The sequence below is a fragment of the Phyllobates terribilis genome, unplaced genomic scaffold (genome assembly GCF_046119375.1).
Source record: "Phyllobates terribilis strain yellow unplaced genomic scaffold, ASM4611937v1 Scaffold_8__6_contigs__length_399053987, whole genome shotgun sequence".
Lineage (NCBI taxonomy): Eukaryota > Metazoa > Chordata > Amphibia > Anura > Dendrobatidae > Phyllobates > Phyllobates terribilis.
Genome location: NW_027362768.1, coordinates 29,713,563 through 29,728,474, shown reverse-complemented (window position 1 = coordinate 29,728,474; position 14,912 = coordinate 29,713,563). Strand labels below are relative to the sequence as shown.

At 43.2% G+C, this 14,912-nt stretch overlaps 1 protein-coding gene across 2 annotated transcripts in view; it reads right to left on the bottom strand.

Annotated features, from left to right (window-relative positions):
* Positions 1–14,912, bottom strand: part of HENMT1 (HEN methyltransferase 1) — a 46,839-nt gene that overhangs the window by 28,636 nt on the left and 3,291 nt on the right. For both annotated transcript variants that reach the window (XM_073642918.1, XM_073642919.1), the window contains exons 2-3: positions 6,474–6,589; positions 1,943–2,055 (exon numbers count right to left, since the gene is read on the bottom strand). In XM_073642918.1, coding sequence (XP_073499019.1) covers positions 1,943–2,055; positions 6,474–6,560 — 200 coding nt within the window. In that variant the 5' untranslated portion in view covers positions 6,561–6,589. The remainder of the gene's footprint in view (positions 1–1,942; positions 2,056–6,473; positions 6,590–14,912) is intronic.

Here is a 14,912-nt window from a genome sequence, read left to right as displayed (position 1 = left end):
GAACACAGCTGATGTTTTGCCAATGCAATTTGATTAGTTGTGATTGGTTCCTTGTTCATATATACTGTATGTATATCAACCAACTTACCTCATGTGATAGCCTATGATAAAGGGCATCTTAGTATGTTAGAAACGCGTCAGGCTCTGAGGTTTCTGTTTTTAAAAGACTCAATAAAAAAACATTTTTTACCAGTATGGTTGTACCGGAAACTACCCTTTCGTCTTCTCCATGTTAGCTGAAATCACCAGCAGGTACGGCACTGACCGGTTTATATCCACTGCAACGGATCTACACATATTTCCAGTGTGATCAGCTCCAACCTCCCCCCTCCCCTTACCTTCGTACATGGTGGGGAGCTGTTTTTTAGAATACAGCACTGACTAACTTCATATGATTGAAGGAAGGATGAATGGACAAATGCACCGAGACATTCCTGATAAAAAATCTACTGCTAATTATCAGGATGATGAAAATGAAACGAGGGTGGACATTTCAGCAAAACAATGATCCCAAATACACAGCCAAGGAAACTCTTATTTGGTTTCAGAGAAAGAAAATAAAGCTGCTAGAATGGCCCTGCCAATCACCGGGCCTGAATCCAAGAGAACATTAATGGAAGGAACTAAAGCTCAGAACTCAAAGAAGAAGCCCACGGACGCATGAGCCAAAATCACCCCTGAGCAATGCATGCGACTAGTTTCTCCACACAGGAGGCATCTTGAAGCGGTCATCACCAACAAAGGCTTTTGTACAAAGTACGAATTCAATTTCAGTTAGCGTGTTCAATACTTTTTCCCTGTGTCATTTCTCATTATTACACAGAACTTAATTTATGGACATCTACGGTTTGATTTCCTTGCCTGTGTGGATTAGATGGGTTGTTACCGACATCTGGCGAGCATTTCAGGTCAATAGAAATAGATTTACTTAGAATATTGGTGAAGTGGTCAACACTTAGTTCACCTGCTGCATATGTTAATAGTTATGTATGAATTAGTAAAGCAACATCGCTAAGCAGAACAAGAGTGTGCCCCCAAGGGGTAAATAAACCTGATATTATAGGACACATGTATATACTCTTATGTGAGGGAAGATCAGACATTTCCAGATGCATCTTATTTTATTTATCTTTAAATGTATAACAAACCATTGTAAATGAAAACTATAAGTTACATTGTTGTCCCCGCTGCCTTTATGTGTCGATATATGGGCAGCACATTGGCTCAGTCATTAGCACTGCAGCCTTGCAGCGCTGGGGTCCTGGGTTCAAATCCCACCAAGGACAACATCTGCAAGGAGTTTGTATGTTCTCCCCGTGTTTGTGTGGGTTTCCTCCGGGTTCTCCAGTTTCCTCTGACACTCCAAAGACAAACTGATAGGGAATGTAGATTGTGAGCCCCAATGGGGACAGTACCCATTGTCTGTAACTTGTCTGAATTGTAAAGCGCTGCAGAATATGATGGCGCTATATAAATAAATTTATTTATTATTTATATATGGACCAGGGAAGTCCTGCTGGGTTGAATAGGAGCAGCAACAGTGGGGCATACTAAAGGGATATGTGACTTAACACTAGTAAGATGTAGCAAATACCAACAGTTTTGTTTGGCTCCATGCTATTGCAATAGTGTAGACCACCTCCCTTACATATAAAATGCACCTTGCAAATGGCGCAGTGCCCTGAATGTCTAAAATGTTTCCAAATACAGAGTATCATGGACATTAGTTCAATATACATCTATACAACTATGTGTGAATTGAAATTGGAAATTATAAGGTTATGTTCACTCAGACTTTTCATGGCTCCGATACCCCTGATGACTTCTAGAGTAATGTGTGACATCACTCTAAAGAATTCATTTTAATCTAAAACTCTCTTGCACTCATCCATTTAATGCTTTTTTGACAATACTTTTCCCTAATCACAGAACAGTTACTTACCCTTTCCTTCTCAATATCTCCTCATCAATGTCCACACCAACAAGCTCCTCAATGCAGTCCTGAAACTTCAGCTTGTGTAAAAGTGTACATTCTGAGCAACCCAAATCTGCTACCTGCAGAATAAAACGCAAACCAGCCTGGTTACTGACTGGCTGCCGAGCAGCCAGATTCACACACAGCACTTATAGGCAGTTTTTAATACTAAAATCAGGAATGGATCTTTAACAAATGAAAAGAATAAAGGATATGCAAATTGCCTCTTCAGAGAAAAAGAGGACTTGAACTCTATAGCGCCATCTATTGGAAGCAGCAATCCTACAAGTCACAATCAACCCTTTAATGAGTCGTGCAATATGATTTAGGATAAAAGCCAAATCAGAATCTCAATTTGCAGACACAATGTTTCGGGCTGTTGGCCCTCGTCAGTGCAAAGTATGAGAACTGATTTGGCTAGGTGAGAGGCTCTGGACTGATTTAGGCTGGTCACCCTTGCAGCAGTTGATGCATGGCTAGCACGCAATGGCTTTATAAAAGTCTCAGCAGATGTCAGTTATAATATATAATATTAGAAAATAATTGATGATTGTTTGCTTCTTGTTATGCCCGTCAAAGACCTCAGCCTCACACTTAGAACCAATGATTAAACGGGTTATCCAGAATTTTTAATATTTTTGCATCTGGGGCTAAGAACTAAAAAGCAAGTAATTGCTAAGTAGCGGTTTGTTCTGCCCGAGGACAATCTCTGCCAGCTCAGCCGGCAATTCCCCCAATTCACCCCTCATTCACAGAGCAGCTTTTTCTCTTGTGGGCTGCTCTGTCGACAGGCTGTCCCTGCAAACAGCTTGCTGATTGATAGCTGGCTGCCTGCAGTTAAACAGCGGGGAACAAGCTGTCAATCAGCCTGACATCCGCAGTGACGCCCCGTCACCAGAGCAGAGCGAAAGAAGAAGCTGCACTCTCAACGTGACATCAGCGGAGGCCGCAGAATCATTGGCAGGAGCGGTCTGTAACCACTCTGAGTTGGCAGAGATCTGCGCCAACAGAACAGGCAGGTAGCTAGCTAGCAACTACCTGAATGTTAGTTCTTAACCCCATACACAGAAATATTAAAATTCCCAGATAAGCCCTTTAGTAACAGCAACAAGCAAACATGCAGCATCAGTCTATAGTATAAATACAAATACCAAAAAAGAGCCAAATGTAAAGGGTATGTCCAGAAAGTATAGGAATCGAAAAATCAGTGGAAGAAAAAACAACTACTGTATTTTTCGGACTATAAGACGCACTTTTTTCCTCCAAAATTTTGGAGGAAAATGGGGGGTGCGTCTTATAGTCCGAATGTTGGGGGGGGGGGGGTATATATATGTGGGGTGTGGGAGGAGCAGTAGCGGTGGAGGAGCGGGGCACAGGAGGCAGCAGAAGCCCGCTGCAGCCTACACTGTCCCCGCTGCTAAAGAAAATTAATATTCACTGCTCCCCACGCCCATGGGGCGTGGGGAGCACTGAATATTCATGCTCCTTAATAGCGGCAAACAGTGTAGCTGCGTTGCGGCTCCTGCTGCTGCCGGAATCGCCTGTGCCCGCTGTTAAAGGGCATGAATATTCAACCTCTTTCCACGCCCATGGGCGTGGGGAGGGGTGAATATTCATACCCTTTAATAAGCGGGCACACGCGATAGCCGGCAGCAGCAGGAGCCGCAGCGCAGGTACGCTGTGTGCCGGCTATGAAGGAGAGTGAAGTCACTGCTCCCCGCGCACATAGTCCCGGCGTGGGGAGCAGTGACTTCCGGCAGCTGATCTCTCCTTGTGAGCCGCGCATGGTAGTGACGCCATGCACGGCTCACATGGAGAGATCAGTGCAGGCAGACAGGAAGCAGCACTGGAGGAGAGAAGAAAGGTGAGTAGGAGTGTTTATTTTATTTTTTTTACGCGCAGCATTATGGGGATTAGGGGTGCCATGCATACCAGGATAGGGATTAGGGGTGCCATGCATACCAGGATAGGGATTAGGGGTGCCATACATACAAGGACGGGGATGAGGGGTGCCATGCATACCAGGACGGGGATGAGGGGTGCCATGCATACCAGGACAGGGATGAGGGGTGCCATTCATACCGGGATGAGGGGTGCCATGCACACCAGGACCGGGATGAGGGGTGTCATGCACACCAGGATAGGGATGAGGGGTGCCATGCATACCAGGATGGAGGGATGCCAGGCATACCAGGATGAAGGGATGCCAGGCATACCAGGATGGAGGGATGCCAGGCATACCAGGATGGGAACCACGTATAATAGGAGGGGGGGGGCATATATACTAGGATGGGGGATATTGTCAGAATTGGGGGACATTACCCCTATACCAGTGTCAGCAGAAGACCCCCTTCCCCTTAAAAGTGCATCATGACAACATTTTTTGCTTACATTTTTTTTTTATTATTTTCCTCCTCTAAAACTAGGTGCGTCTTATAGTCCGAAAAATACGGTAAATTAAATCAACAATCATGATAAAATAAGAGTAAAAGAAAGGGGGAAATATATGACACAGAGACCCCACCTATCCAGGTTGCAGGCATACAAAAGTTAATGAGGTAACAAGCAGTCCTAATAAGGTGTAAAGGACTCAGAACTACTGAAAGTATAAGAATACAAATAGGGCACAAGTACAGGCACAAAGACATCAATAATAGCCCACAGTGGGTGATACACAGTTTATATCACTGCAGTGTATGCATAAATGAAGATCGCATAGACAAGTAGCATAAAAATAAATGGAAGACTACGCGTCGAGGTTACAGTGTGCCTCACTTACTGACCAGGATGTCTCAAGGTATTGCAGGGAGACTATATGTTTTGCCATTATGTACACTATATAAGGTACTATATTAGATAGCTTCACTTTCTATTAGATTTGGCATCATATAAGGACATCTCTCTTAATACTTTGTGCAATTTCTAGGCTGTCATACCAATTGATATATATATGCACTAAAGCACGTTAATGCATTTGGTGATTCCTTGTGTCTGACATGCAGTGGACACACTTAAGTATTAGACACTCTGCATGTATCTAGTTATATTTCATTATTGGGTGTCCACTGTATTTGATGTACTTTATTATTTGTGAGGCATTAGTCTACTGTGTCTATAGGAGTTTACTTCTCTTTACCCTTCTGCTCCTTCTTCTTTGATCAGTGTCATACCTCAAAATACAATAGCAGTAGAGAGGCCTTTGAAAAATCGTTGATGGCACACACTTGCCATCCGTGTGAAATCCATGTGCTGTCCATTATTAACAATCAAATAAAAGAAAACTACTGCTGAAACATTGATGGTAAAAATGGACACACCGACCAAACACTGATGAAAAATGGTCTGGCATGTCAAAGAAAAAACAGTTTGAAGATCCGGCCAGGTTCCATAGCCCAGTGTGGCCTTCAGCCGGCTTCTCTCCAGTCTGCTCCCGTCTGGAGCGGTGCTGCGAGAAGCCGGCAGGTAGGTGGCGCCGCACTAGTCTTGAGTCTGTCTATATCAACAAACTATATCTGCTCTGAAATGCCACAGTATTTTAAAGAAAAATATACTTGGGGCCAATCATGCAGCCAGCCTCTGATCCATGCCGCCCACGGTTTGGGCAGCATGAATCGGCTGACCATTCTGTTTTTTTTTGCTATGCATCTTGAGACAAAGAGGATCAAGAAGCCAAACAGTCAAAAATTAGAAATTAAATCCAATTGCAAAAATTAATTTTAGGCAAAAATACACACTTAAGAGGACCTTTCACCAAACGTTTCACATTGAACTGGACACACTGTGTAATAGTGGCTCGAAAATCAGAATATATTTTTATTTCTCTCATCTCCACTGCTAATATTACTGCAATCAAAATATTTGGCACCTAATGAGTAAACTTTTTTTAAGTCCAAGTGGGTGTAATAAGATAGTTTTCACTTGCGTCATGTACTTCTCTCTGTATAATGCTGACTAATCATAAGGCAGTCTGTCATTATACATCTCACACACTGAGAAATCTGCTCTAAGCTATGGTGGGGGCGTGTTCTCCTTTCTCCTGTGTATTGCCGCCTGCTTATGATTGGTCAACATCACACAGCGAGAGAAGTACACGCCCCCAGTGAAAACTATCTGATGACACCCACTTTGACTTTAAAAAAGTTAAGTCATTAGGTTCCAAATACTTTGATTGCTAAGATCTCTGTAACAGAGATGAAATAAAAAATGCTCTATTCTGCTCTGCAGCCACTATTACATCCTGTGTTCAGTTCAATGTGAAAAATTTGGTGACAAGTCCTCTTTAAGTTAGAAAATGCCCCTGAAGATGTCATTTAAGTTTTGCTATGGGAATTTATGATTTCTGTCTAAACCCCAGGCTAGCTGCAATCGTTCTGTGCCATGTGCATACCCACAACACTAAGTACTGCAGATCATGCTGGGATATATCAGAAGGCCCATACTATGGTTCAGATGACCTTCCAATTCAGACTGATCTCCGGTTATATAGATAAAAACTGACCTTTTTGGGTTTGTGAGTCTCGATGTAAGCTTTCACAAATTCATATCGTTGTTCATACAGTGGTGGTATAAAACGTACTGGATCCATGTGTATTTAAGACAACGTCCCATTGACAGCTGAAATGTGAAACCACAGATTAAATCCAGAATGAACAAAGTCAATGCAGCAAATATCTGTAGGGGGTTTAAGACTTTCTTCTTACTGATATTCTGCTGCAAGAATGGAAACTACAATAGTGACAGAATGCTTTCAAATATCGCATCATTCTTAGCTTCTAATTAGCAAAAATAAAAAAAAGACATTTGATCTCTTCTTGGTGTAGAACATAGTAAAGCATCCTATATCGGATACAGGTGCATGGAGAGGGCTGGGGAACTAGGCGGGTGCCAGCAGCATTATACAGCTGGCATCTGCCTCTGATGACATGGCTTACTAAACACTTTTGTGGCTGTCATTTGTTTTCCTATGAAGCCCAGTCTGTACTTCATATGAAGAATGCTTATTTCACTATATAATGCAGTATATTTTTGCAGTATTTAGTACAAGCAAGTTTAAGTCTACTAGGAAAACTTAAAAAAATATATACCAGTATATATTTTTTTAAAGCATATCTGAATTTGCCACAACCATCAGACTGGACAATCCCTTTAACGTGGCAATTTAAGGCAATGTGTCAGCATGTGAATGATGAAACCCAAACACTGCAGCTTGTAGGAAATGCTGCCCTGGTAAGAAAAAAGGCACCTTTAGGCTATGTTCATACATGTTGTGGTTTTAGCATTTTTTCTGCAGATTTTGAAGCAAATTTTCAGCTGCGTTTTGCAGTACCAGCAAAGTCTATGAGAAACCAGCATTCTCTGTTCACACATCATGGTTTTTTTGTTGCGTATTTTGTGCCTTGGTTTGGTTTTTGGAAAATAGAGCATGTCACTTATTTCAGCAATTCTTTCACAATGGGTGGTGAAAAAAACGCTGAAAAAAATGCATAAAAAAAGGCACTAAAATTTGCATCAGCGTTTTTTCAGTGTTTTTGATGGCAAATAGAATGGGGTTCTTTTTTTTCACAGAACTTTATGTACACGCATAAATATAGAGACAGAAGGACAGTGAAAAAAACACTGAAAAAATGCAGCAAAACCTGCGTTTTTTGACCCCAGCTGATTTCCTGCCAGAGATCAGTTTTGCTGCAGATTTGTGACGTAAATAAAAAAAAAAAATGTGTGAACATAGCCTTAGTGTCCAGAATTGTCCCTTCGTCAAATATGCTAATGAGGTGCCATACAATATTAAATGACATGGACTCATAATTATCTAACATTTGTTATATTAAAATGTAAAAAAAAATATGAATTGTAACAAGGTAACACATTTCTCAGACCTTGTACTTCTATACTGGTAAAGAAAGTTCATTGTAAACCTGCTAATCTGATGACATCTTGAATATTACAGAGTAGTCAGGAAGGCCTGGTAACTATAACCGCAGCTTCAAGGATGTTTCTGCACTGGTTTTCAGATATAATCCAAACTGATAGAAATGACATATTAACATGGTAGCAAAAAAACAACAACACTCCAATGGGGGGTTTATTAACTCTTGTGCAAAGGAAAAATGTGCAAGAATGTTGTCCACAGCAATTTCATTGGATTACATGATGAACCACTCCTCTTTTCCTTTGCACAAGTTTTTTGATAAATTGCCAACCTGCAAGTCGCAAAACACTCCAAAAGCGATTACTTGACCCCAAAGTTTACACAATGCATTAGTTGGCTCACTATTAAATCTCTTTCACATGTCAGTATCTCCAGTATATGTGGTGACAATTTCCACACGTACCGGAGACACTGACGCACGCAGACCCATTAAAATCAATGGGTCTGTGCACGTGTCAGTGTGTTTCCAAGGACCGTGTGTCCATGTGCTCCACACAGAGACAAGTCCGTTTTTTTACGGATACACGGTCCGCAAAACGTACCACACGGATGACATCCGTGTGTCACCCGTGTGACATGTACCAGCGCCTGGGAATTGCTCTGTTCCGAAGTGCCGCTGCTGAACGCTGCCCTCATCATGGTTCCCTGCCGGCGCTGCGATCAGCACCAGCAGGGACAATGATGAGGGTAGTGGTAGTCGACTCCCGCAGTGTCCCTGTGTAAAAATAAGAATAAAATAATTAACCGGTTCAGGACCGCCCACTGTACATAAACGTCGGCGCTGCCCGGGCTCTGTGCAGCGCCGACGTTTAAAAACGGTGGGTGGTCCCGCAGCGCTCAGGACCCCCAGGGTCCTGCTAGCGCTGCGGTACCGGTTCAGAGCGATAGCTCTGACATGTGGCATCATGCGGACCTGAATGGATCAGGTCCCCATGACGTTAACCTGTTCCTATCTTCTAGATGCCGCGATCCATAGCGATCGCGGCATTTAAAAGATAGTAACAGCTGGTGGTCGGCGATCGGGACCCCCCACATACCTCAGGAGCGGCGGGGATCCCGGTGCTGTGACCTCTGACATCATCGAGACCTGATTGGCTCAGGTCTCGATGATGTCAGCGTCACACCAGCCAATCAGAGAGATCACCAGGGAAGTTTGTTTTAGCAACAAACTTTCCCGGGCGATCTGCCTGATAAATACACTGTTTCTCCTCCGATCTCAGTGAGAGAGCAGAGGAGAAACAGTGTGACAAGAGCTGTGTCAGCCTTGCCACTGTGAAAGTAAAAAAAAAAAATAAAAAAGAAAGTAAGAGTTAGGGTTAGTCAGTCCTGTCAGATCTATCAGTAAGTCAGTCCTGTCAGATCTATCAGTAAGTCAGTCCTGTCAGATCAGTCAGTCAGTCAGTCCTGTCAGATCAGTCAGTCAGTCCTGTCAGATCTGTCAGTCAGTCAGTCCTGTCAGATCTGTCAGTCAGTCAGTCCTGTCAGATCAGTCAGTCCTGTCAGATCAGTCAGTCCTGTCAGGTCAGTCAGTCCTGTCAGATCAGTCCGGTCAGTCCAGTCCGGTCAGTCCGGTCCGTTCAGTCCAGTCAAAAAATCTAAAAATAAAATGGCCCGTCAGACTTATACCGCAGAAGAGGTGTATGCCCTGCTGTGTTCTGACCCTGATGACAGCGCAATCTCAGATGGAGATGTGGATTTTGAGGGCTTTAGTAGTGGCGACACTGAGAGCTCAGAAATGAGCAGTGATTCTGTTCCATCCTCAAGCCCAAGGACCAGTACAGCAATAGGTGCAAATAGCGCTACTGGAGAAACGTCTCCAAATCAGGGAACACTGCCCAGTACAAGCGCTGTCCCTGCTACTAGTGAATTGGTGCACCCCAGTGTACAAGGGGCTTTGCCACATGATCTAGCATTTCCCAGATGGGAGGCTTCGGATTCGGCTGCTCCATTCAGCCCTGATTTCAACGCCACTCCTGGTATAAATGTGGAGGTGGAAGATTTTGGACCAATTCATTTTTTTAATTTGTTTTTTACAGACAGCTTGCTAGAGCATATTGTCGTGCAAACAAATTTATATGCATCCCAATTCATAAGCCAGAATCCCCGATCTTACTATGCTAGGGCAAATTTATGGACACCAACTAATGTCCCGGAAATAAAAAAAATTTTAGGACTTACATTTGCCATGGGGCTTGTTAAAAAACCGAGCATTCGATCCTACTGGTCCAACCACCCTGTTCAAGCCACCCCTATGTTTTCAGTCATTCTGCCTAGGACCCGTTATGAAATGCTCATGCGGTTTTGGCATTTTAACGACAATAGTCAATGCCTGCCCAGAAATGCCCCAGAACATGACAGGTTATATAAAATTAGACCCATCATTGAAAATTTGTCAGAAAAATTCTTAAGCCTCTACACCCCAACACAAAATATTTCTATAGATGAGTCCCTTGTAAAATTCAAAGGAAGACTGCACCTCAAGCAATTTATCCCATCTAAAAGGGCAAGGTTTGGAATAAAGATCTATAAAGAAAGTTCAACCGGATACACATCCGCTTTCCGCATATATGAGGGGAAAGATAGCCAGCTAAACCCACCAGGATGCCCTACTTATCTGGGGACATCTGCAAAAATTGTTTGGGAACTGATAAGTCCATTTTTTCAAAAAGGCTACAATCTATATGTGGACAATTATTACACCAGCATACCCCTATTTAAAAGTCTGGTTGAACACAACATCGGGGCTTGTGGGACCATCCGTAAAAACCGTCAGGGGTTTCCACAACCATTGGTCAACAAAAAGTTCCAAAAGGGGCAGTCAGGGGCTGTACGCAACGGAGAGCTGCTTGCCCTGAAATATAGGGATAAGAGGGATATTTTTGTCCTCAGCTCGATCCACACAGATGCCACAAGGGCCACTGTAGAACTAGGATCCACCACTCCGAAGCAAAAACCTGTGTCAGTCATTGACTACAACAAACACATGGGGGGTGTGGACCTTGCAGACCAGGTTCTACAGCCATACCAGGTATCAAGAAAGTCCTATACCTGGTATAAAAAGTTGGTTATTTATTTGTTTCAGGTGGCCACATACAATTCTTTTGTGTTGTACAAAAAAGCAGGAAATTCAGATCCTTTTCTTGATTATCAAGAAAAGGTAATTGAAAATCTTGTCTTTCAAAGTGTTAGCCCCGCTCATCCATTAGAATCTGAGGATGTGAAAAGACTCACTGAGCGACATTTTATTGTACTTATTCCAGCAACGGAAACAAGAAGGAACCCCCAGAAAAGATGTTGTGTATGTACTAAGAGAGGAATGAGGCGTGATACCCGCTACTATTGCCCACAATGCCCATCATTGCCAGCCTTATGCGTCACTGACTGCTTTAAAATCTACCACACAGAACCACATTTTTAAACTGTAAAAATGTATCCCAATTTGTCATTCAAACATTTGGTTCATTTAGTGAATGACATATTCGAGTAGAGCTCACTTAATTTCCAGGGGGGGTTCTCCAGAATCTAAACCTTCCATTGCGTGCTTGTTTCTGGAAATCATCCATCGAGTTAAAATGGTCACTAAACCCATAGATGAATTCCCAGAGGGGTGTCATTTCCAAAATGGGGTCACTTCAGGGGGGATTCTTTAGCTCTGGTACTCTGAAAAGTGCCAGAACAGCATAATCCCCCCTGAAGTGACCCCATTATGGAAATGACACCTCTGTGGGAATTCATCTATGGGTTTAGTGACCATTTACCTATCTACTTATTTTCCCACCACTAGATTAATTTATACAGAGGAGTAGATTGTAAAATTTGGTCACTTGTTGTGGGTTTCCTCTGTTTAGGCACCTCAGGGGCTCTCCAAATGCAACATGGCGTCCGCTATCCATTCCAGTCAAATTTCCATTCCAAAAGTCAAATGGCGCTCCTTACCTTCCGAGCCATGCCGTGCGCCCAAACAGTGGCTTTGCACCACATATGGGGTATCAGCGTGCTCAGGAGAAATTGCACAACACATTTTGGGGTCCATTTTTTCTGGCTGCCCTTGTGAAAATTAAAAATTTGAGGCTAAAGTAGCAGTTTTGTGTTAAAAATTTGTTTTTTTTATTTTCACCCTTCAACATTATAAAATTCTGTGAAGCCCCTGGGGGTTCAAGGTGCTCACCACACATCTAGATAAGTTCCTTGAGGGGTCTAGTTTCCAAAATGGGGTGACTTGTTGGGGGTTTCCTCTGTTTAGGCACCTCAGGGGCTCTCCAAATGCAACATGGCGTCCGCTATCGATTCCAGTCAAATTTCCATTCCAAAAGTCAAATGGCGCTCCTTACCTTCCGAGCCATGCCGTGCGCCCAAACAGTGGCTTTGCACCACATATGGGGTATCAGCGTGCTCAGGAGAAATTGCACAACACATTTTGGGGTCCATTTTTTCTGGCTGCCCTTGTGAAAATTAAAAATTTGAGGCTAAAGTAGCAGTTTTGTGTTAAAAATGTGTTTTTTTATTTTCACCCTTCAACATTATAAAATTCTGTGAAGCCCCTGGGGGTTCAAGGTGCTCACCACACATCTAGATAAGTTCCTTGAGGGGTCTAGTTTCCAAAATGGGGTGACTTGTTGGGGGTTTCCTCTGTTTAGGCACCTCAGGGGCTCTCCAAATGCAACATGGCGTCCGCTATCGATTCCAGTCAAATTTCCATTCCAAAAGTCAAATGGCGCTCCTTACCTTCCGAGCCATGCCGGGCGCCCAAACAGTGGCTTTGCACCACATATGGGGTATCAGCGTGCTCAGGAGAAATTGCACAACACATTTTGGGGTCCATTTTTTCTGGCTGCCCTTGTGAAAATTAAAAATTTGAGGCTAAAGTAGCAGTTTTGTGATAAAAATGTGTTTTTTTATTTTCACCCTTCAACATTATAAAATTCTGTGAAGCCCCTGGGGGTTCAAGGTGCTCATCACACATCTAGATAAGTTCCTTGAGGGGTCTAGTTTCCAAAATGGGGTGACTTGTTGGGGGTTTCCTCTGTTTAGGCACCTCAGGGGCTCTCCAAATGCAACATGGCGTCCGCTATCGATTCCAGTCAAATTTCCATTCCAAAAGTCAAATGGCGCTCCTTACCTTCCGAGCCATGCCGTGCGCCCAAACAGTGGCTTTGCACCACATATGGGGTATCAGCGTGCTCAGGAGAAATTGCACAACACATTTTGGGGTCCATTTTTTCTGGCTGCCCTTGTGAAAATTAAAAATTTGAGGCTAAAGTAGCAGTTTTGTGATAAAAATGTGTTTTTTTATTTTCACCCTTCAACATTATAAAATTCTGTGAAGCCCCTGGGGGTTCAAGGTGCTCACCACACATCTAGATAAGTTCCTTGAGGGGTCTAGTTTCCAAAATGGGGTGACTTGTTGGGGGTTTCCTCTGTTTAGGCACCTCAGGGGCTCTCCAAATGCAACATGGCGTCCGCTATCGATTCCAGTCAAATTTCCATTCCAAAAGTCAAATGGCGCTCCTTACCTTCCGAGCCATGCCGTGCGCCCAAACAGTGGCTTTGCACCACATATGGGGTATCAGCGTGCTCAGGAGAAATTGCACAACACATTTTGGGGTCCATTTTTTTCTGGCTGCCCTTGTGAAAATTAAAAATTTGAGGCTAAAGTAGCAGTTTTGTGAAAAAAAGTTAAATGTTCATTGTTTTCTTCCACATTCCAAAAATTCCTGTGAAGCACCTGAAGGGTTAATAAACTTCTTGAATGTGGTTTTGAGCACCTTGAGGGGTGCAGTTTTTAGAATGGTATCACTTTTGGGTATTTTCTGTCATAAAGGCTCCTCAAAGTCACTTCAAATAAGATGTGGTCCCTAAAAAAATGTTTTTGTAAATTTTGTTGTAAAAATGAGAAATCGCTGGTCAACTTTTAACCCTTATAGCTTCCTAACAGAAAAAAATTTTGGTTCCAAAATTGTGCTGATGTGAAGTAGACATGTGGGAAATGTTATTCATTAACTATTTTGTGTGATATATCTCTCTGATTAAAGGGCATGAAAATTCAAAGTTTGAAAATTGCAAAATTTTCAAAATTTTTGCCAAATTTCCGATTTTTTTCACAAATAAACGCAAGTGATATCGAAGAAATTTTACCACTATCATGAAGTACAATATGTCACAAAAAAACAATCTCAGAATCAGGGGGATCCGTTGAAGAGTTCCAGAGTAATTACCTCATAAAGTGACAGTGGTCAGAATTGAAAAAATTGGCCCGGTCACGAAGGCAAAAACAGGCTCTGGCGCGAAGTGGTTAAATCCGTACTCTCCTGTCCGGAGATGTCCCTCGCTGTAATCCATGAGAACGATCAGCAATGAGCCGTTCCGGAGCTGCGCTCAGGGAGCGACAGGACACCGCTCCTGAGCCACTCATTCTCCCCTGCTGCTCTGTAGCAGCGCTCGCATGGATTACAGTGGGGGACACCTAGGAGAGGTGAGTATATGGATTTTATTATTTTATTCTTATTTTTAAACAGGGACACTGTGGGAGCAGGCTACCACTACCCTCATGATCATCCCTGCTGGTGCTGATCACAGCGCCGGCAGGGAACCATGATGAGGGCAGCATTCAGCACCCGGAGCTTGGGAACAGCGCTAACTCTAGTGCTGATTCCCAGGAGCCGGTCCGTGTGATCCTGATGCAGCACACGGTTGCCACACGTGTGACACACTCGGACACATATCTCCGGTACTGGTTTTACCGGTATCGGAGATATACAGACTTGTGAAACCAGCCTTAGAGGAGAGTTTATAAAGACCGGCATTTTGTACACCAGTCTTGAAACTATAGCCAACTTGAATAGGGTGGATCTCAATAACATGGGGCATCTTTCAGGTTGTCAATGAGCCAGAAAATAAACTCTACCCCAGCCACGAGCAAGCGTAGAGTTCAGCTACAATGCATGCCAGATTTCTGCTGTACATTATAGTAGAGAATAGTATTGGTATGCTGGTTTTTGTCATGCCCCC